The 24,544-nt window shown below is 40.1% G+C and overlaps 1 protein-coding gene across 1 annotated transcript in view; it reads right to left on the reverse strand.

Moving 5' to 3' along the window:
* Window positions 1-13,601: 13,601 nt before the first annotated feature.
* Window positions 13,602-24,544, reverse strand: part of MYRFL (myelin regulatory factor like) — a 37,209-nt gene continuing 26,266 nt past the window's right edge. The window contains exons 20-25 of the mRNA XM_057429356.1: window positions 20,794-20,868; window positions 18,480-18,567; window positions 18,188-18,262; window positions 16,029-16,137; window positions 14,130-14,204; window positions 13,602-14,036 (exon numbers count right to left, since the gene is read on the reverse strand). Of these exons, the coding sequence (XP_057285339.1) occupies window positions 13,950-14,036; window positions 14,130-14,204; window positions 16,029-16,137; window positions 18,188-18,262; window positions 18,480-18,567; window positions 20,794-20,868 (509 nt within the window). The 3' untranslated portion in view covers window positions 13,602-13,949. The remainder of the gene's footprint in view (window positions 14,037-14,129; window positions 14,205-16,028; window positions 16,138-18,187; window positions 18,263-18,479; window positions 18,568-20,793; window positions 20,869-24,544) is intronic.

The raw sequence follows: 24,544 nt of genomic DNA on the forward strand, positions 1-24,544 counted from the left end.
TGTTTCACTGACCTATATTCCCACATGTGCAGCTCGCAGAGCAGCACACACCATTTCTTTTGCTCTCTGCAGCAGTTTTCCACTGTGCTCCCTGATTGCATTGCACACTGTGAAAAGGATCACTTCCAGCACATCCTCAAGCCTCAGATGAAAGCACAGATCTTTGGCTGAGTAGTCTGGTGTCACCCCAGCTCTGATACACTCACCAAGGAGGTGCAGGAGATGGAGCAGTGGATGTACATTGGATCACTAGGTATACAACTGTGTCTGAACAGCAGCAGGAACTCACTAAACAGGCCTATTAGCCAGGGAACTAGAGCACTCTGCCAATTCAATTATTAACCTCCAGGCATATATAAGTGCATTGAACATATTTACCTTTTCCAGTTTTACTCCTTTTGCTACACTCAGTAACATATATGTGTCACAGCACTGCTCATTTCTAAAGAGTAAGGTGCTTTATGCTGCTAGGGAAACATCTTTATATCATTTTGTAAGAAGAAAAGTAGAGGCTAAGTCTGCAGAAGATCATACAGCAAGTCAAGGGAAGAGCCAGAAGGTACAGCTCCTGACTCACTATCCAGATCTCTATCCACCACAACACATTTCAGTGTAGGGACATTACTGCATTAGCCATGTGCTAATAAAGTTGTATGAGTTGAAACAAAGATGCCAAGTGCACAGGCTAAAGCACATGGGATTTTTGCCTAAGTAAGTGAACAGTCTCTTGCAGTTCAACTTCTTACATGGATGAAGTTATATGCACCTTAAAGTCTTTGTAGGCCACATTTTTATAAGTGCAAAGATCTTGCATTTAAAAATCTTTAAGTATAAAAATAAATTTTAAAAAAAGAATTGTTCAATAGAGCAGGGCCATCTGCATTAATTAGTTCAATATAAGAATATCAGAGTGGTTTCCATAAGTTAACATATTTGACAGGGCATTTTGGGAGGCTTGGGGAAGTAGAAAATACTTTCACACAGTCAGAGCAAAAGCAGCAGGCAAAACCAAGTGTTAAAAAGACTCTAGCACTGAAGAGTTTCCCTTATTATAGCTTCTTTTGACCATTGTGTTGTAGTTTCACACAGCTGCTAGGTGAACATCATTTTACTCATATGCTCTAGCACCATCTAGCTTGCGCCTAAGGTAACTAAGTTCCATTACTTTCTCCTGAAGTAAGCAGATCCTTAACCGTGTAATTTCCTGTAAGTATGACTGTCTGTATTTGTCTATAGTTTGGTTTTTTTAGTTACTTTGACATTATAATCCAAATGAAGGTAAATATAGTGAGTGCAAATCAGCCTCATAGGTTAAAGAGGCTCATTCATGGAGCAATTTCTTCTACTGCATCCTTCTCCATCTGTTGATTTCTCTGTTCCCTCTTTTCTGTGTTTGAATTCTGCCAAGGATGCATATGTTTAAATATTTCTGAAGTTTACATTTCAAATTTTGTTTGCTTAAATGAGGTTCCTTAGAGGAACTCATTAAGAAAAACAACAAATAACACAATACCAATTCTTGTTCCAAAGGAAAAAGCATGAAACCATGAAAACCAGATAAGAGCTACTGCTTATCACAGGCATGGCTAATGGTCAGTATTGGGAGCGGGTTTGCTCATGGAGGATTGAGGTGGGACCCAGTGGCCTTCTTGGCCCACAGAAGCCACCTTGCTGTACCCTCTGGCTCTCCATCTCGCAGCCACAACCAGCAGCCAGAGATCAGACATGAGCAAGGCAGGTGAGAAGAAAAGCTTCCAGTGAACAGTTATGTGGGAGCCGATGTTTAATCTGGATCACTCAGCATATTATACATTGTGAATCCATTCAATACTTCAGCTGACATAAACTCCCCTGCCCAGCTTCCAGAGTGAAATTCATAGTCAGGACAAGGAGCTGCAGTTATGCAAACTGTGATAAGGACCACCATTACCCTGTGACAAATGTCAGAAGTCATCGCCTGAGGAGTCAAGAGGTTTGCTCCTCTTTCCCTCATACACATAAAGATGCCAGAAGAGCTTTTGGAAGTTGTGAGGACTCTCTAGTCATGCCTCTGCAGGGCTCATCAGCAATACTTGTGATGACCTCACATTTTGGGGTGGGCTTCTAGCTGGCTTGCCCCCTTCTACCTAAAAAGTGTCATGTAGATGAACCCTCACTCACGTGGCTTACACTGTAGCACCGAGAGCAGAGAAAGCCAAGTTAATAAGTCAAATTCTCCTCTTCTTGGTCACTAACAAAACCAGACAAATGACAGCACCTCGGTCTCAAGTGCCCATTGCAAGAACCGTACCACCTGCTCACAACAACTACAGCTCATTTCTCACACATGGAACAGACACAGGCTTTCTGTTTGAGTGGCTTAGTTAGGTTCACTGAAACAACTAAAGAAGGAATTAAAACAAGGCCTCCAGGATAAAGCGGAGCGCAGAGTTTTTTTTTGCAATGCTATGCACCAGCTTGGTTACACAGTTTCCTGTTCAGACATGCGGCACACTCCCTGCAAATGCAAGCATAGAAAGAGGGGAACATTTGCTCCAGAGACATACTAAGGTGGATGCCTGACCCCCCAGCTGGACCAGAGCAGCTTAGCATGATGAAGCATGTAGATTCAGTAGAAGCAAATTCACACGTACTTGCCCCAAACTGGTTATTTTCCTGCATTTGTTGTTAAACACAGGCTTATCTATTGAAAAGAAAGGACTAATATTCCAGGATATGTTGAACGAGACGTTTTAAAAACAAAATCCAACAAGGCTATACTGAAGCAGAGCAGTGCACTGACCATGCGTCCTAGGAGGCTGCAGGGCCTGGGGAGGGAGCTCCGTTTGCACTGCTAAAATAGATGTGGAAAATGTGCTTTTCATCACATTTTGAAATGTAAAATCTTCCCAGAGGGGAGGCAGTAATTGAGAAGAGAACTGCACAGGAGCTTCTGGAGGCATTATCAACATCCAGCTGGGCATATACCTGGAGAAGAAAATCCACACAAGTCTGAATAAAACCTGTAGAAGAAGGAGCAAAGACAAGACACACAAGTGTCAGGATCTTATAACTCCACAGTCCACAGAAATGCTGTAAGTCTAAGGCGAATTGTAAGGGAAGTGACCTTGGCTCCCTCTTCCCATTCTGTGCAGAGCTTGTGCTCCCAGGTAGCCCATGCAACAGCGGCCACTTTTCCTTCCTCCCCAGAATAAGAGCCAACAACTCCAAACAGCAAAGGGACAACTTCATTTCTTCTGAGATAAGCACATTTTTGTACTAGCATTTTTGGAGAAACATCAATTTGATCCCACAGTCAGTGAGATTTCACCCACATTGAACTCTCTGTTACACCATCAGCACTATGCCAGCTGTTGGAGAAACATTATCGGACTACAGAACTCCTTGTGAGCCTACGTGAGCTGGCTCCTTGCCATTTACTGAAAGGCAGACACACAGCAAAGTTCAGGAAGAGGGGTTAGGAGACATCTGTGAAAAGGCAAAGCCTTGGAGGCTGTTTTGCAGTTTGGAAGATGCAGTTTCTGCTTCTTGCTCTGCTAGGGCCCTCCTGGATAACCCCAGGTATAGTAACCTCACCTCTGCTGTACCTAGCTCAGCTTGACAATTTATCACCTTGTCCCTATTTCATGCACATCTGAGTTGCCTGTCAGTCTAAGTGGAATTGTTGTACTGACATTTTAAGGTATACCACCACCACTACTGGTTTGCCCTAGACATTATTCTGTTCAGGGGTGAGCCACCTTCATATTCTTGGTATGAAGAATACATACTTCTTCACAACTACAGTGAGTGAAAGCTTGCAATTGCCCCAAAAGCATAAATAACTACAAGTTACAATGTCTTTCTGTTAAGCAAAGATTATACTGCTTTCCCCTTTCCTGTGATGCATAGGTGAAGGTGCACAACCCATTTGTTTCAGATTCGATGTTGAGGCAAGAGCTCGAATACAATACCACAATTTGCGATCTAACACTTAATTTTAAAGCTTCATTTTAAGATTCCACAAATGTCCTTGGCCTTCACAAGGGAATCAAGCCCAGAAAATCACTTCTGGAAATTGCCCATGCTGGGAAAATGTGCAACCTAGGTTACACACAGCTGAAATGAATGAACTCATAAGCAGCAGTAACTGAGCGAAGCTCCTGTTTTCTAAGGATGTTGCCAAAACCCTAAACATTATATAGTTTATTGATGGCAACAGTGCTTCTTACAAGTTGCTTGAACTACATTTGTAAACCAGGCCATCACCAAAAAAGCATCAGGTAGCACCAAGGCAATGACACCACCACTTCAGGAGAGCTTTAAGACACCAGAGACAGGACATCAGAGCTTCTTCTCCTCTGCTAGTGCAGTGGGAACAGCCCTCTTCTGTACGCGAGGCAGAGGATGAGGCTTGCAGATCAGCTGTGTGTAATGTCACTGGGGTGTTGTGGTTTAAGCCCAGGCCATAAGTCAGCCACGCAGCCCTCTTTCTTTCGCTCACCCCACTCTTTCTTGGCCCCCTCCCCCCCCGAGGGATGGGGAGGAGAATGGAAAGAATGTAACTCCCAAGGGTTGAGATAAGAACAGTTTAGTAACTAAAGTATAACACAAATCACTGCTGCTACCACCGATAATAATAATGATAAGGGAAATAACAAGGGAAGAGAATACAACATCACCCTTCGATACCCAGCCTGACCGAGCAGTGAACCAGCCCTTCCAGGTAACTCCTGGGTATGATGTGCTATGGTATGGAATACCTCTTTGGTCAGTTTGGATCAGGTGTCCTGCCTCTGCTTCCTCCCGGCTTTCCCTCCTCCCTGTCAGAGCATGAGGCTCACAAAGTCCTTGGTCAGACTAAACATTAGTGAGCAACAACTAAAAACATCGGTGTTATCAGAGCTGTTCCCAAGCTGAAAGTCAAAAACACAGTGCTGCACCAGCTACTAAGAAGGAGAAAAAATGACTGCTACTGCTGAACCCAGAACATGGGGTAAGTCGCATCGAACTGGCATTCATGTTGTCTCCTTCCTGATTGCAAGCACACAGGCCCTAAGGCCACAGTGTCTGCAGCGCTGGCTCTGGCAGCCCTGGGAAACAGCCTCAGCTCAGCTCAGTTCCGCCACCACAAAGGACTTTGGCAAAAGGGAGAAGGTTTTGATGGGGGGGATCATTCCCATTTTTGCTGTGCTGAAGCTTTAGGGAGGAACTCAATTGGTTTGTTTTCCTGTCAACAACTTCAGCACTAAATTAGCTCGCGAGTTATGAAGTGGTGATGCCAAACACACAGCAACATAGGGAGCTTGGTCACAAGCAGGTGTATCTAGAAGCAAGCAAAACTTATCCTTCTGTCTAAGATGCAAGTATGCATCTTTATAGCAAAAGCCCTTAAGGCTGTCAGTAAGGGACTTTCAAATTTATTTTGCAAACATGGTAAGTCTCCAAGACTCGAGTCTTTTCTATACAAGGTGATGTAAAACACAGGAACCTGGCTGAGCAGGAACAGTGCCTGTCAGAGCCATTCAGAGATCTCAGGCTCAGTGCTATACCCAGGCAAATCACTATTAAGACCTGCATTTTCCTGCCTGCAGGTTACAATATGCTCACAGAGGCACAAAGCTCATTGCAGACCCTCATTGAGAGCTCATCCTTCCTGACTCGATGTCTGCACATGCCCTGGGGGTGGGCATATCCCTCAGAGCACCCCTGGGCAGGGAGCTCACGGGGTGTGCAGCCAGAGCACGTGCACGGTGACAGACAGCTCATATTCCTGCGGTGTTTGGCAACGCGGCATGATTTCACAGAGGACGCTCCATCTGTCACTGTGTTCTGTGGCACAGCCTGACCTTGCTAGCACTAAGGAAGCCCCAGCAGATTAACATTTAATGATGCTTTCAGTTTCAGCCCTTGTAATTTTTCATCTTTCAGAGCACAGACATAGAAGAGGAAGGGAGTCGTGTATTACCTACAGCATAAGGTCGTCATTTTTCAACCATCTCCTTTAATATGCTTGACTTTGACAGGTTCAGATTTTTTTCTGCTTTCTGCATTGAAAAAACTTCTCTACGTATATTTTACTCCAGAAACAGAACATCAGCTGCTTCTTGTATACACAGTTTCTCATTTGGCTTGTGTAACCATCATACCTGATGCAGTTTAAATAAGTAAACATGGAGGGGGGGCGGGGGGAAACAGCTTTTGCTAGCTGTCTGAACAGAAGCAAGGAAACTAAACCACTCCAACATGGATATAGACTGAGTGAGATTCTTCAGTTCGCTCTTTGCTGTCTGGAAAAATAAATTTAACCACATATTGCAAAAAGAAATTCTTAAGGGACAGTAAGTGAACCAGAAATGCAGAGTTTGCACTCTTTTTGTTAAGCAAGTCTGTTCATTTTTGTATTTTGTGCTTGTGAAGGGCTCAGCTCGTGTCCCATGCTGAGAAGCACATGCGGACAAAGCAAACACAGACCTGTTATCTGTACCCAGAGGACCACCAGTGCTACATGGAGCACCAGCTCAAGTCAGTAAGACTATCCCAAGCACAGAAGACATTGAAGAAACAACGCTACAATATGAAAGCTCCTGAGATACTCATTTAGTGCATGGCTAAATCTGTGACAATTCAGGTTAGAATTTGTAGGAAATAGTGATGTGGAAGAGGGATTTACATTAGAAAGCACAGGGGCAAAAAGGGGAAGAACATAAAACCCAGTAGAGAGATGCTAAATATTTCTGGAAGACAAGGGCACGAAGTTTGAATTGGGATGATATTTACCAAGAGATGAAGCAATAGACAGATCCTTAAAGCAAGTAGATCACAAAGGAAAGTGATACTGCCAAGAGGATAATTTGATCTGCTTCAGCCATGATGCTGCAGGGGAAAGCTAGATGGGAAAGCAGGGGGTTACAGGGGAAGAGCATCAACTGGATGCAACTACTTCTGCATACAGAGCCCAGCTGCTACAGGGCGTATGTTAAAGGAAATGTGTGAGATAGCAAAAGTCCACTGAAATTAAGAGCTGTCCAGTCATGAAGAGGAAAAAGAAGACAATTCATCTGCCCCACCCAATAGCCTTTTGGGTTTGTTTTTTTTAAGTAGTGCCCATGAGCCTTCAGCAGCCAGCCAAGCAATGCTTATCAGCACTCTATAAGCAATGAGGTTACCACAGCAAGCTGCTAGTGCAAGTTTTTAAGTCTGCAGAAATCAGAGCTTCAAAAACCATTATCAGCGCCTGGAAAACTGGCAAAAATAAACTGGGGAGAGGGGAAGTCAGAACTGACATTTTTGCAGCCAAGACCCTCCAAATTAAGAAAAAAGTAATTGCTTTTTGAAGACTCCAAACCAGCCTAGAAACTGAGAAACATGATTTTAGGGAAAGGGCACCTTACAAAGGCTAAAGACACCTGCAAGAAGATAAAGAACAGCTCCATTCACAAAAGACTAATTCCCAAATAATCACAACCTGTGTTCAACAGCTCAGGTCGTAGCAGTGCTGGCTCACAGGAAGCTTCCTTCTTCTTAGTGTCATTCAAGGCCATGGGTTTAACACTGCAAGTACTTCACATCTTCACGGACCAAATCTGCCCTACTCTGCTGTAGGACAGATACCCCTGCAATGGCGAGAGGCACACTGAGCTGAAGCATATAATTCCTCAGAGTGAGAGAAAAGTTTTTAGAAGCTTTTGGGGCCCTGAATCTTCAACCTGCAAACCTTATAGCCCCTTGCTAAAGCCCAAAGTGGATAGCAATGGCATAGAATTTGAAAGGCAAGTTATTTGGAATAGTAAAAATGGGTGTTTGTAGTTAATAGGAACAAAAGAGTAAAGCCTAAGACCAAACCAGACTCCCTGTAGCAAAATTTTGAGGCATTAATATGTGTTATTTATAAGCATCCATCACCACTTTGTGCTCTCTCTGCGCCAAATGTATGCACTCACTGACACAGTCCTCAGCAGCCACTGATACAGTAGGGAAGGGTGCACCTGTAGGCAGATCTGTCTACCTATGTAATGTTTTCATTGAGTAGCATCCTTAAATGTAGGATCTTGGCCTAAGTATAGGTGACATAACCACTTTAACCATGCCTAGATGCAAAGATATCCAGACCCCTCAGTAAGAATATCCACAGTCTTAATTAACCTTGTGAGAAGTCAGGAAAAGATAGATTATGCTTTTAGTTACTGCCTCATTTTGTTAACGAGAGATAATTGAAAAAACACACGCTAAAGCAATTGCCTAATCATCGCATCAAATCAGTTTTAAAAAACATCAATTCATCAGGATCAAATAGCTGTTTACAAAAAAGCAACAACACACAGAGAGCATTACTTGTTTGGGGTGAATCGCATCCACTCCGGACAAATGGTCTTTGTGCAAGGAGCTTTGCAGAGCAAAGATCAAGGCTGTGCCCCAGTAGCCTTTGCGCTGATTTTGGGAATCAGAGCCGCCTTTCCAGTGTTCCATCACTTCCCATTTGAAGAACATTTCCTGACCTTCTGCTGTGCATCCAGAGGAACCTCTGATCAGTGCTCCCCCTTGCAGCAATAACCCAACCGCATGCGTTTTCCCTTTAGCGTCAAGGTAAAGGCAATGAGGGGCCACATGAAGAGCTCACACAACTCTACATTGACAAAAGGCAGGACTAGGCCTATTGACGAAAAATCTTTCTGCCACTCCTACCCCCTAATGACATTCTCTTAATCTAGGTTTTCAGTGAGGAAATGCGTCAGCCAAACACATAATGAATTATTTGTAAGTAATTTAACCTGAAGAGTTTTGTTCCAAACTCATACAAAGCTCTGCAGATGTAACAAAGCCTTCAAGATACAACTTATTTTGGGAATCAGCAATATGCTTGAGGCAGAAATCTTGATTTGTAAATATTGCATTCTGGCCCAGCAGATTTCCTTCCTGATAGACCATGACCAGTTCATAATTCTAGGGCAAAACCATGAAGATTAATAAAAAACAGAAAGAGGATTTTAATCAACACAGCCAGCTGGTCTGTGGTTTAGATTATGTTGTGGAAGGGAAAGTGTAACATTAAGACTGAATGAAAAATGCAAAGCACTGATTACCCCACAGGATATCTTTACCAGCTAAATTAACACTAAACTTGAATTTGCAAATCCTGTGCTTATACTACTGCATGTAGGCAATTGTGATATATTTAACATCGACTAGAAATTAAAACATCTGCCCTTAAAATAATGAGTTTTGTTTTAAATCCTGTTCATAGATGTCACTTTTCTTTCTATGCGTAACTAAGATGACCTGTTTTAAATCTCATCCTTTAAAAGTATTGTAATGAGTTCCTTTTTTGGAGGGAGTAAAGCAGGACACAGGACGGCTGGAAAACAACTAGTGAGGGAAGAGGAAAGGGATCCTACTCCAACCCAGGAGCAGGAAGATGAAGGCTTTTCCAGTACAGGAGCATGCAGTCAAAGGATGGGAACTACGGTCTGCACAAGAATAGCTTTGTGCGCCAGGCAGAAGGTGGCTCCTCCAGGAGATTGACCTAGAGAGGCAGCAGAGGCTGCAGCCTGGCTCCTGTTCCTGGCCAGCAGATACGGGCTGCTGCCGGCCCTTGCAGGGTGGAGCAGGAAGGGGGGAAACAAGCTGGCTGGACCCAGGCCAAGGAGCAACAAAAGGCTTGTGTGCCATGGCCACATCGCCCTGCCTCGCCAAGTGCCCAGCCTGCAGAGCACCATAGCAACCAGGGTTAAAACTGGGTCATGAAACCTGAAAATGCTCATTCATGTGCCGTTTTGACAGAAAGCACGCTATTTGGGAAGCTGGAGGGAGGAGAGGAGGCTATATTTATGAGGATATCAGGGCCCAAAGTGCTGTACATGCATGAATTTTTTTCCTTTTTCCAACCTACTCTGGAACTGGGCAAGGCACACTAGGACCGGCTAAAGTGCTTTAACACGTCTTGAACCTCACTGCTGCTCTGGTTGTGTTCAGTAAGTCTCCACATCCCGACTCTCTCTGGATAACACAGGGCCAGGCAGGTATCTGAGCCCATCCCCTCCAGGCAGCACCCACAGTCCTGACCACCACTCAGCACTCCCCAAAGCTTAACAGGAGGGGAAGCAAGTCAAGGGACAAAACACATGGAACCAAGGACTGGAACATGCTTATGCCTTGGCCTTTCCTTAGAAAGCACTGTTCTTTCAGCCAAATGATACTGAGAGCACAGGACATAGACAGCAGCTGCCACTCCAGGCATTAATCAAAATTACTCATTCCACAGTGAGCAAATGCATCCATATATTAGAAAAAATTAACAAATACTATGCATGCTTAAGAGCAAGGGAGAGGCGTGGAAATGTGACAGTGAAACCGGTTTCTTCCAATTGTCCAGAAAAAAAAAATGTGCTTGCTTTTTCTGGAGAAATATTTCAACAACCTAACTTTGAGTTAACATGCCAAGATCAAAGCATTCAAACTGAAAAGCTAAAGTGAAAGCTATACGCTCCCCAGTGGGCCTGACTTTTCAAAAGTGCTGAGCACACTGTTTTACTAAAAGACGTTCTGTTTGATGAGTCCCAAACATACATAATCCTGACACGAGAATCTATGTATTAATACATTTAGCCTTACAACAATGCCCTACTTCCAGTTAGTCTTCCCCTTCAAGAAGGGAAAATACTATAAGCAAAGTTTTATTAGTGAGCAATGAAGGCACGAAGGCTTCATAGTGGCCCCAGGTCTACAGAGGAGTGAGACTGAATCCCAACCTCCTTGTGTCAAAAGACATTATCCAAAGCTCTGGATCAACAATCTAAAACTTCCCCAAAAAGCACCATCTTCCCTAAGAAACCTGAGAACCATCACTGAGGATCATTTTGTCTGGAATTAATCAAATGGTGGCTTTAAAAAGAACATCAGATTTCCAAGCTGATATAATCAACCTCCCTGCTCTGCTTAGTAATAACCTTTAATGTGTTGACCAATTACAATCAAATTCGATAGAGGCTTGGCCATGTCTTGTTTCTACAGGATTCAAGAAAACATGAAGCCAAGAAGAGAAAAAGACCCAAACTGGTGCCCACGCAAAGAAACAGACAGGAACAATTTAGTATTTACAAAGGCAGGTAGGAATTCTTCATGTGACAGAGCAGCCAGCTTTTCCCTCAGCTCAAATCAGAGCCAGTCCTGCCTCTTGCCTCATCCAGCAGGTAGGGAATGTGGGAGGAAACAAATGTTGTGTGGAAGAGCAATCCATGGAAGCCAGCAGAGCAGCTGGGATTTTCACAGTCACAGACTGCCAGCAATACCCAACACAAATCTGCAGGACATTTTTGCTCTGTAGCACAGTTTAGCTGGGACATTAAAGAGAATTATTCCAAGATGAAGTAAGATCATTAAATGACTCCTATAATGAGTTTCCATCAGTTGTGTTCAATGCTTTTAAGTGTCCTATAATGTCATATATAAAAGCCTTGTCTTCATAGAAAGCAACATATCATGCAAAAGTCTTAAAGCACTACAACTAGATTATAAATTATGAATAATTTTCTGTGTATCTTGAAACTAGTTTCTCTACCTGCTGATGCATTTCAAACATACTATAGCACTCAGATCAACAGAAAGAGTAAAACTGATGTAGATCAGGTTTTCATTTTGCAGCTGGACTGACTCAGGTTCTATGCAATGGACTCATGATTTAAGAAGTCAGTGACTCCTGAGTGAGCAACTACTCACACTCTGAGCAGAATTTAACCCACTAACAATTCTTAATGCAAGTATTTTTCTCATCCTAGAAAGCAAGCTATGATCCATCTGATCCCCAGTGAAGATGGTCAGAACACTACTGTTAATATGTCATCCCATTTTAAAAAGTCTTTCAGCTCACTGTCATTCACAGATTTCAGGAGCCTGAAAACTGTTCATCACAGCTTTTCAATGCCAAGTATTTAATTTCTCCTGGTTCCTTCCCAGCTTTTGCCAAGGTTGATTTTTGTCACCTCGGACATGTTAGAACACAGTTTTTGTACAGCAACTTGGCATCTTAAAAATCTGAATAAAATCTTCAAGAATGAAAAATATAGCACGAGTACAGAACTAGCTGAAAATTCTTGAATAGGCAAAGTAATGTGTTATAAAATTACAACAAACTTTTTCACAAAGAAAATAGTGGCTATAGTGCATCCCACATGCATCTACACCAGACTCAGATCACAGAAAGTTTCTTGATAACAGGAGACACTGGGAGATTATATTCTCCTACTGCAGTGCTCTGTGCCACTGGGAAGAGTATTTCAACCCAGAACAGTGTGATGAAAACCAGGTGGATCTAGAAAAGTGCAATTTTTGTTTAAAAAGTGCATTATTACCCATGACCAGGTGACACTTCTTGGGTATTACCCTGAAGAACAGACCATTAAAAAACCTAAAGGCACAAACTTCTGATGCTTTTGGATGCAGAGTTCCAAGTCCATTTAGTCCCTGCCATATTACAGGATGTGTGGTCTGCACCATAAATATTTCCCAAGGGGCAAAAGAAATTAAAAAGGGACAATACAAACACATGTTTAAGGTCAAAGTAGTGAGTCATTTAAGGCAAAACAAAACTCCAAACCCACAGACATTGCAGTTAATCCCAACTGAAGCACATACTTCTAAAAAAAACCCAGTGAGAAGGTCAATCCTTAAAGGAAATCCCAAAACAGTAGCAAAAGAAATGCCAAATGAAGGCATAGAAACAAATTAAACTCTCCCATTGCATCAGCAGGCAATAAATATAGAATTAAGACACACTGGTGTTTAAAAACACCCTGGTCAGCTCTTTTTTAGAGATTAATTTTTCTTCCCAATGTTTCTCTTTCATTGCTAAATAAAGAATTTCATTCAGAGTAAGGTTGTTCAAATGTAACTTTTACATTATAAATCTTTAAAAGCCTACAGCCTCTTCATTAAATTAGCTTTCTTTTCTCTACAGAAAATGAATGATTGTTCCAAACATATACAACAACACTATTTATATTGTGTTTGGTTATTACATCTGTTTTCCTTCTGTCTGAGCAAATAATGTGAACTTCCATTCAAATAGCTTTACCTTAAAAAAGCATTTCCTAAATGTAAACAGAAAGATTTCTCCCATGCAAGAGTGTATCCATATGGATCTTAGAAAGCTGTGCAGGCAAGACAATCTTCTTCCTAAACATTTCTATCCTTTTGTCACACAGCACAAATCACAAACTCCAAGAGAAAATAAATAACCTGCATTTAGGAGTAAATCGTTCATTCTTGCTGTAGAGTTTACGAAAACAAAAGAGAGAGCTGAAAGATATCTCATGCAAACAGCAGCAGCATCCTTAAATCACACAACTGTAACTGTAATGATGATACAGCTTCTGAAATGTATATACACAAACTGTGGAATTGCCCTGTTGTACTCTAACTTATAGCACTTACTTTAGAGGGTATTTGCACAGTACTATGTTTCCCTCCCAAAGTTTGGGCTGGTTTGGGGTTTGTTAGCAGAAAAAAAAAAAAGTAATAAAAGAAAATAAATAGATTTATACGTAAATAAAGGGCAGAAGATATTAAGAGAAGGTATATGCTTGTAGGACAGAAGCATGTCCTGACTGCAAGTATCATTTTATCATCTTACCATTTTCTCAGGATTGGAGTGTATCCCAACTCAGCAGAATTCAAACCCATTTGTTTTTGTTTGCTGTAAGTACAATATTATATAACTCCACTATGATTAATGGAATTATTTTATTTACACATCAGATACTCCGTTGCTTCACATCCTTTTAGAAACAGTTCCTGGAAATGCAGAGCTATGGTTGTTGTCAAACACTTTATTTTTCTCCTTTATTGTTTTAAAAGTGAAACAAACAAGAGAATGCCATACAGCTCAGCAAAAGTTTTAGAAAAATATGCAGGTCCATTCACAAGTCTTGTCATTCCTTGTCTTTTCCCCAAAGAACAGAATGATCAACAACATTTTAGCTACACTGCCGATAAAAATAGAAGTAGTAATCAGTAAAAAATATTCCAGCAAAATAAGGATCTGTCAAGCAACTTGCAAAACCCTGCAGAAGAAAAATAAAGGGGATTCATATAGGATCTTCTCTCAGTTCAAATGCTATTTGTCTTTTGCTATGTTGCCATTTGCAAAGGCTTACCGGTACAGCTACACGGAAATAGTACGCGCTGTCATAGAATTTAGCTACAGGGAGAGTCCAAATATGCTGACGTCCCTAGATGATAAATGAGAGAGAGAGATTAGATAACCTTATTTCACATTAAACTGGAAAGAAGGATAGGCTCTGGAAACATTTCATTGACAAATGCAGTGCAAAGTAATTATGATAACACGACTTGATAGCTATAGTCAGAATATTTAAAGACAGAAAGTGCTGATTTAAAACCCTGCAAATGTGGGCTTGCTCTGATCAGCTCTGTGCAGGAGCTGACAGACATCTGGCTCCTACTGACATGCAGCTGGCTCTGAATAACTGAGCTCCCTCTCTAGTTATCCAAGCTAATCCCACAACAAATAGGGATTGTTCCTGATGTGCCAGGTGGCCCAAGATCTTCAAGGTGTAATAGCAGCAAATGGCAATTCTGCTGATTTGGTAGTCCTCAGAAGGCAGTGAAAGTTCCTGTATATTTTCTAAAGATATGGGTAACATCTTCACTCAGTATTTCAGAAACAGATGAAGGTAAGATTTCATGCTGGCTTTAACAGTCATGTACAAATAAAATAATACATTCTCTATCCGAAATGTTTATGCTACATTGAATAGCACAAAATTCAGTCCTCACCTCTTTTTAACCTAATGATCCATGGTAACTTTTATTTCATCTTTCACTCCTCTGTTCACTTCCTGACATATTTTCTCTGTTGGAGATATGTTCACATGATACAATAGTTTTTTGATGTGGATTTCAGGTTGATACAGGAAATCTCTTTTACCAGTTTTGGCAGTAAGCTTCAAGAATACTTTTACATTGTGAAACTGTCTGGATCCAACTTAATTTCAATTGTGTTGGAAATACAGCAGACAGGTCAAAATTTGGACAATTTTGGTTTTGAAGGCTTTGCAGCAATTGCAGAGAAGCCTGTAACTTCACAAAGACATCTGAAAAGTTGATCAGAAAGTCAGTTTAAGGCTGGGGGTATCTCAACTGCTCTAATTTGACAAAGTACCAAAAAAAAATAAATTATAATCAATGAAGAACATATAAGGTGTGGTACCATAGACCAGAAATGTAAAGAAGACTGTGAAATTATTTCCAACTTCAGGGAAGTTTTTCCTACAATGTGTTCAGAAATGCTACTATCCTTGCTTCTGCCTTTCCTACAGCTATAGCCAGAATAAGCATTTCCAAGCAACGTGGACATATCCAGGCCTTGAAAGTCTTACATTTCCAGAGAATTTGAAGGGAACTTAAGGCCTTCATCTAGTCATTGGAGATATTCAGAAGTTTTGCAAGATCTGGTCTCTAAGTAGTGTTTTTACTGGGAAAAGCTAACGTTTTAAAAGCTTTTATTCCTACTGATGCAATCCAGAGAATGACATGAAAAAACCTCCTGTTTTTACAATTAAGAATATTCCCTAGAGACACTTATTGGTAAACTCCTGTTCACGCAGAAATAAAGGGGAACACTACCGTTGTTTCCAGTGAATTCAAGACTTAAAAACTGGAATTCATTAGCCATAAAACAATTATGGAAACAGTAGAGTAGAGTAGATGAGAGTTTAGAGCCCTGGGTGATAAGTACTCCCATTTCTTAAGTATCCCTGCAGATACAGTGAGTTATAGTGGTGAGTTAGGCTGAAGTAGATTCAAAACTGTCCTTGCAGAGTGTCACTAGATAGATCTTTATAAAAAAACAGGAGAATATTGACTCCTACAAAAAGGCTACATCTCATTACGATCATGTCAAAACTAGCTATGACTGGCAGATTCAAAGTACCATTTGGATTTTTACTACCTTAATCAAGATCAGAATTTGGCAGCCATTCATTATATACAAATGATCCCCACAAGGCAGAGTATTGCTGCAAAAATCTTACCTGTGTGGTTTCTAGGAACTTCTTCTTACTGGTTTTGCTTGAAGAATAATGGGAGCAATAATTTCCAATAGTGACTTCGCAGAGAAATACAATTAATGGCTCTGTGGTGCTTCAAGAAACAGAGAAAAATAATGATCCTTCCCATAATTGTTCTCAAATTAGAAGAATCATACATATAAATACAATATACATATAGGGGAAGAAATCCAAAGAACTGAATTGTAGAGGAATAAAGCAGAGGAGCTTACTTCACCGGTTGATATGAAAGAGATAAACCTAAGCCACCAACCTCTAATCTGGTTCTAATCCCTCCCACAAATGGAGGATGTTTTGCATTTGTAAACCTGGGTGATCTTCACAGTTGTTAAGACAAATCCAGAAATGTACACTAAACTTCCTCAAACTTTAAGCATATCCATACCAGAAGTTATGGTATATGACTTTTTACTAAATGGACATGGCATGCTTGAGTCACATGGCTTACATCATGCACAGGCATAACATACCTGTGCCAGCGGGTACCCGGGTATCTAAACACAACATCAATTTTATGGACAACAGACCCATAAGGGACCTACATAAATAACTCTTATTTGCCACTGTACTCATGCAAATATGACATTAAAAAGAAGTAAATATGTATTAGACATTGTCTGGCAAAGCAGTGGTAAATGGAATTTCATTCAGAATTCTTCAAAAGCAATGACTTCATGGTCAGATCTTCTCCAAGCTATCCCTAGGGGGAGTTTCCAGCACTTCCTAGGTTACCAGATGGCTTTTCTGAGAAGAGTATAGACAGATAAAAATGCCTTGGAGATCTAAAGGAACTCAGATATGGCAATGTCAAGCAGAAAAAATGAAAGCAAATGATGGGGAAAAGTTGACACGAATATTTACAGTTTATACTGTAACAATGAATCACCCCCCAACTAAGTGGGTTTTCACAACATTAACAAGGTATTATAAGAAACATCCATTTTAAAGCGTATAATTCATGTATGGCAGATTGTCTGTCCTAGTGGGCTCGTTAGTTGTGTGTATTGTTTTCATTCAATTTTATTCAGCAGGCATAGAGGTTTTTCAAATTTTTAAATTATTTACTTATCTTGCAGTATTTAGACATGGCAGTAACACAAATAAGTTTGGTCTTTGTGAAGTGTTTTGGGTTTTTAAATTTTGTGGCTTTGTTTAGTGAAAGCATATAGAAAAGGTATATACTGAAAATCCCCCTCCCCCAAACACCTCAAACCAATATCCAAAATAAATTCAGTAACTGCTCCAGTAAACTCCAAGCATGACATATTAATCCCTATATGGGAGGGCTGTATTATTAGATTATAATGGCATACACTTAGAAGACAAATTTTCAGTGGCTGTAGAAAACAAGCAGGCACTTCATGGGGTATTTTTATGTTTCCTCTTATCTGGAAAAGGCAGATGTTTACAAAGATAACATCAAAAGACTTGACCTAAAGACAATCCACAACTTCACAGGGCCCTTTCTTTGGAGAGACTGAAGTCATGCAGTGTCATCAAGCAGTGTTTGGCAGCTGTTATAGCTGTCGATGGCCTTTCTCAAAGAAGAGCCCAAAAGGAAGGACTTTTACTTCTGGGAGAATACAGGGGAGCTAGCCTGTTATTTGAGAAGAAAATATCTGCTGACAGGAATAATACTGCTGTTTATTCCTGCTGTAAGTCACAATTTTATGCCTTACCAGAGATTCCTGCTCAAAAGTCCCCTTTACAGGGCTTGGAACAAGTAGTGAAATAGAAAGGCGTTCTCTGGAGTTTATATATGTTTATAATGTTCCTAGTAATATTTCTCTAGGAAAAAAAAAAAAATCAAAATAAATCAAATCTTTAGGCCAAAGGCCACAATCCTCCTAATGTATGTGTACCTGTCCACTCAAACGATCATTAGACCTTAACACTACTGGATTTTAATATCTGCATGAATAGGGGAAATTGTGATTGGGCTGAGAGCAGTATTGGGCCTATGCTACTGCAAAGGACCTACCTTAGGAACTTTGTTGTGCATAGATTTGACCTACTTCTCTTAATATGAGCAAATTCATGCCACAACAGAAGTCGGATAAGAATTACTATCCAAAATATTAATTACTGTCTTATTATGAGGTATTAGCTTTAGTTGTACTTACTTTATTTCCAGTGATATTTCTACATCCATGGGCATGTATTTGCTAACAGGAATAACATAACTGTAATTTCCAGACCTGGAAAAGGTAGCATTAATGCACATAGGCTTTTGAGATAGACAGTATCTTTGCAAAAATGTAGAAATTGAACTTAAAGAGTTAAAAATGTGAAAAGGTATGCTGGAGGAAACAACCATGAGAAGGAGCCAGCAACTCTGAGAAAGAGCCAACCAAGCAACCGTGCCATGTTAATGGTATTTTATTTCACCATAATAAAGCAAAATAATTTACCTACCTGCACTGTAGATTTTTACTACAATAGCTGTTGTCAATGCTTTGCTGAGTTTCCAAAATCTGTATGGAACTGATTGTTGTATCAATCCCTAAACATATTAAGAACAATATTTTATCTTTTATTATTTCAGAAATATTACATAAGAATATAATAAAACTGCAGTCAATACAGGGCCATCTACACTCTTGCTTGCCACTACAGGAGTTGCTGCAGGTCTAAATTAGAGCTTGGTAAAAAGCCTCTGGTTGATTACCTTCATTCTTCCATCAGAATGATGGCATCTTACTTCAGGTAAGATCTTGAGGGAGACCTTGGTCAGTTTACAAGGACAGGTATGCTGGGCACCTAATATTGTAACATTTTCTTTTGGGCAGGCATTGAAGGCTATTTTGATGTCAGTCCAAGTAGAATACAAATGTGTCAATGTTCATTTTAATGTACTAGAAGCCATGCTCATGCAAGTAACCATTAACTTGAAAAACATTACCTTTGCTCAGAGAAATAATTTAGAATGCAACAAAAGTTGTTCCTAGTCCTATGTGCAGGAGAGCTACCTAACTCTTTATGAATATTATAATTTCTCCATAAAATGTTGCCTTGAACTTTGAAGAACTTAAAGAGTTTTGCAGCATCCTACATATGCAGTGAAGGGTATAGTCACGATGGTGTGGCTCTCCTCTGAGGCAGATTAGCCCTGTGGAGAGTTGAGCAGCAAGAACCAGTGTGCTAACACAGCAGCACAGCTTCTGCTTTCACAGCTGGCCTAGGAATCACTGCACTGAACTGCATCCTGAAAAGCTTATTCCTTCTGGATACATCTACAGCATCCGATCAGTGCAGGTCCATAGTTAAGACCTGCAGCATCTCAGACCCGTAAACCAGCCAAGTTCAGTCTGAACTGTGGAGAGCCCTCAAGTGGATGGAGTTGAACAGGTTTAATCCCCTTTCATGGACCTAGGCCCATATTGCCAGTGATTTGGGGAAGGCACTGGGGAAGGCCCAGATGTGGAGGGAGTGTATGGGGCATCAGCAGAGGGCCAGATTGCAGCTGTTGACTACAGCATCAAGCTGCTGATATTTTAAGTCTTGCAGTTTGGTGCAGAAAGCACAAAGAGGACCTGGTTCAGCAGGCCCAAGCCTGCTCTTCACATCTCACTTTGAACACTGCTTTTGTGTTTCTGTTCCTCTGTTCTACAGCAACAGTTCCCTGCTTTGCAGAGAAACTTGATGATTATAAGCTGACCTGTGCTCTGATTACAAAACATCTGTGTGATAGTATATACTTAACTTTCAGCATGCAAATATCCACAAGTATGCTTAATTGACAGAAAGCAATTGAGCACATTAATCTCAAAGAACTAGCACAGGAGAACATTTCCCTGTGACACAGCATCTCATCACAACACATATCACAGTAAAGCCACAAAGGACCTTTTCTGAGATACGTAGACATGTAAAAATATCAAAAGAGGAATTATTTTTCCCATATTACCTGCTTTTAGTGCATACCAATGTATAGACTCTTTTACCATCCAAATACTGCCTGATCATTAATCAAATACTCCAAAACCCCAAACCTTAAAACAGAGCATCCACATAAACAGAAAAGACAAGGCATACTCCTGCTTATACTGAATAAATGCCAGAGCATGCTGTTCTAACATATGTAATCAGCAGATACTGATCTTCATGGAAATGAATCAATATTTTCAGCCCAGACTGGCTCTGACAGCAGTGCACAGTCACTAAAACAGGAGCCTGACATCAAGCCAGAAGTCTTGTGCCAACAAACTTCATACCAGCTCCACCGAGGTAGGAAGTGTCAGGATCCTAAGGTAAGGATGGCCCCTTTCAAGCAGCTGATGCTTTAATCCATTAGGCCAACTGATACAAACCCCAAACACTGTGTTTATATTCCATCATGTTTTTCCTGCACACAAATACTACACTTATATACTTAAGCATTTTGCTGTATAAGGGTTAGCAGTGTTAAGCACCTTACAAGATTTCAGTCCCTATCAAGCAAAATATCACTTGTCATTTTATTGCATCTGAAGACAAGTCAAGAGTCTCTAGAGAGGGCAGCCAGAATGTCTATAAAAATCTAATAAAGATGTAAGAATAAATTGGAATGACAAGAAAATTACAGTGAATCACAGGTCTTCAATAGATTCCTAAGTGCTAATTCTCTATAATGCTCAGTTATAAATGAAACTTCTCTAATTACAGCAGCAGAATTCCAACCCTAAAGGTAGCTCTTCAGAGTTATACAATTATATATTTCAACAGTTTTTTTATAAAATACGGGACTTACAGTCACTTCCAAGGTCAGGTTTTCCATTATATTTTTTGACTGGCTCTTGCTCAGGCAACACATTACTTCTGTTTCCTGTGAAAGGATGTATGTAGAAACGTGCCAAGTTAGCCTTGCACAGTTGTAACAGCAAAATATAAATACAGGAGATGTTTCGTTACTTATCTCTTAAAGGTATTCATAACCACAAGAGAAACCTTTAAAATAAAAAGCACCTATATTCAGAAGAAGATACATACAGTCAAAAGAATTTGTAGATAACAAGAAACAAGCTTTTAAAATGCTACAGGATATATAAAACATTTTAAAAAAATAGTCTAATAGAATAAATTTCATCTCACACACAGAATATCACCAATTGTTATAACACAGAGACAAAGTGAAAGTCAACATCCAGTAAGGCACTTCAGCACAAATCTGATCATGAAGCCACATCTTTCTTAGTGAGAGTAAGGAAACATCATTATTAATAATAGGCACCTGAAATGCAAACATAGGCCAGGGGAATAAATTAGCTTTTTGAGTGCAAGATGCAAGACATCAATAGCAAGATGCAAGACTGACCCAAGTGAGACACAGCACTTCAGAAACAGAAAGATGAATCACCAAATTAAAGGAACTAATACACAGCTCTAACAAACATGATCACCATGTTCAGTGATGTCACCTCTGTAATTTGGAATATTGAACTAGAGTGGGAAACATAAGCTCATTATTTTTATTGTTATTATTCTATTAATTTTCTCAGCACTTCTGTAGAAAAGTGAACTTTAAAAGCTCTTTTGAATAATCATCACATAGTACAACCTGAGGAAGGCAAACGGCCCTTCAAGCCCATGGGAAATGGTTTCAAGCTATTCTTGTGCTTTTACACTGACAGCCAGTAATCTGTCCAGAGACGTATTAGCAATAAACTGGCATCAAGAAATGTTGATCTTGCCTAAACTAACATGATTCATCAAACACCATTTCATCAGGGGGTGGGGAAGGAAGGAATAATGTATTTGTAGAATATCAAAATGCTCAGTTCCCACATTTTCCAAGGGAAACTTTCTGGTTTCAAAATGGCTGTTTAGAACAGAAGTCACTGTTTCATTATATAAAAATTATCTTACAAAGGAAGAATCAAAATTAATTATTTCACTGAAACAAGATAGCTGGATTGACCTTACTGTTTTCTTATTCAGTCCAGATTTTGGTTTTCATTTCAGCATTGGGAAAGAAGAAAATCCAGATATTTCCATGCTATTAGGTGACTGAGAGCACAGAACAACATTAACAACTGGAATATGAGAGCCCAGAAACAATGTAGCACAAAATTATCTTTGGAATTGCTATAATTTTTGCGCTTTGTTATGAATTTGTGATATTGCTGCTAACTACTCCTTGAATTCATTTTCTATTTACCTGCTTGTCGTACAGTTCTACCAGTTATGCCAACTTAGGTGGTAACTTTTGCATTTAGTAATTATCTGCTGTACCATTTCTTTGTGCTGTTCCACACACCGAGACAAAAGGCTACTGAACATGTGCAATCAGTTATACATGTACAGTAGGTCTTCAGACAGACCAAAAAGAAAAGCCAATCAGTTCTCTCACTCTTCCTTTTAACTTACAAACTAGTTGTCACATCTTCCTTCATCACTTTCCTCTGTTTTCTCTTAATAGCCTAGGTGCATTAGCAATGCATTTAACGTTCCCTGACATTTCGCATTTTCATTAACAGAGAACTATTCCGCAGGAAAACCTGTGTCCCCTGGTAAAGGTAAAAGATTGCTCACTGAAAGAAAGATGTTCCCCCTGTAGATAAAATACTTCAGCTGCACGTGCTGGCAGGAATATTTATTGAGTATCCTGAATTACTAAACATTTAACACTGTGATTCTTTCACAGATGATGGAGGTAAGTATGAAGTGGAAATGAGAATTTTATATAAAAACCAGGATGAAGACAGATTTACTTCCGTAAGATCTCAACTGTTTTAATGTAACCAGCATAGAAATTTATTTTTACTTTTTTTTTTACTCATCATAAAATTACCATTTCATTGTCCTTTAAGCTGATGCAGTCCAAACAAAATGTAGAAACCTGGCCCCTGATGCTATTTTTATTTGGAGCTCAAGTTAACAATTGAGAACACCAGGAACCACCAAAAACCACTTTAGCAGTCTTCAATAAATCATAAACATCCACTCTGTCGCATACAGTAACTCTGAGGGCTTTTTCAAGGCCCATGTGGGGTGTGAAGATCCAATTCAATAACAAATATTGAAGTATTACCATGACCAGAATGTAATGAGGAAAACCATTATCTTCAGATTAGATTCAGATAAACTCATCCAATTTTTTATTTTTTTTTGCTTCAAGCACTTTCTGGTTTTAATTCAAATGAGTTGTTATATGCTATAAGCATTATGGAAAAAAAACCTGCTGGTGATTTCTTGTGGTGGTTGTAGCTTGCTATGAATCCATTAACTGCCATCTAAAAGCAATAAATGCAAATGCTTGAAGTTGACCAAATCCCAGCAGGAGCCCTCACCAAGCTTTTATTGTAAGGGAGAGACACCAGGGAGAAACAACAGTGAAAGAAAGTAAGGACAGCCCCTGGTTACCAGAGACACTTAACATGAAGGGGCAAGCAATAAGCACTAATGGCATGGAAGCAGAGTACAGAAAAGGCCCAGATGCTGAAGGGTATTCACGCTGCTCATCTCCACTGAAATCAATAAGAGTTTGAAAGTCTAAATCCTTTGAGAAACCAGATCTTAATAACAAATAAAGTATGAGGGAGAAAGGCCACATTAAGCTAGATTACATAAAGATGTGCTGAATTTTTGTTAATAAATTCTGTCTTGCGTATGAATGCTTTTGTTTCTACTTGAACACTTCTAATAGCCTTCTACTCAACAAATCTGAGATGCAAGGGATTAGTAGCTACCATGGATGTACTCAGTAATTGCCTACACCCACTGAATTCAGGTATCGCATAGCAGAACATGTCTGTTGAATTTAATTCAACTGTAATTTCAAATAGTTTCATATTTCCACAAATCAGAATAATTGGCTGATTCTAAAATATCCACTGTTTATCTTGATTATTGCCCATATTTCATTCTTAGCTTTTTGTTCTGATGAAATTTTCTTTTTCGTTTATCTTGGCTACAGCAACATTAAGCAGCTTGTTGGTTTTCCTTCTGTTTGGGTTTCATATTGACATTGTTACCTTCCATCTGGGGATGCATTCAGCTTCATTAACCTTGTACAGATCTGAAATCTTTCTGTAGCTTGTGTACTGTGCTGATTTTTCACTCTTGGCTCCACGCTTAATGCTACTTGGAGCATATGACCTTAAGAAGGTAATGCTCTGTGTTTACTCTTTCCACCTAATATCAAAAGCAGCCAGTTGGGGATAGGCGCCTTTCAAATTTCATTTTCATCTGTCTACATTTCTCTAATTTGTAAATTAGATTAATATCTTTTTAATTAGTCAACACTCAGACTGTAGAGCAATACAAATCACTTAGGTATAACCTCTTGAAAGCACTGTACCGAGCTGTATCTGCCACAGGGTTTACTGCAGCACTAAGAATCATAAGGACATTTGCATGCAGCTTGTCTGCAGACAACGCTTTGCAGTATAAAGAATGGCCAGTGGGTGAATACCACTGAAACAGTTTATGTGGTTAAGAGTGTCCAGCAATTGGCAATGGCTGCCCTGGCAGACGTTTGTACTGCAGAGGCTGAACTGCAT

Source organism: Pezoporus wallicus, unplaced genomic scaffold (assembly GCF_028554395.1).
Source record: "Pezoporus wallicus isolate ANWC-B61680 ecotype Strahan unplaced genomic scaffold, APGP_CSIRO_Pwel_v1 contig_5069, whole genome shotgun sequence".
Classification (NCBI taxonomy): domain Eukaryota; kingdom Metazoa; phylum Chordata; class Aves; order Psittaciformes; family Psittacidae; genus Pezoporus; species Pezoporus wallicus.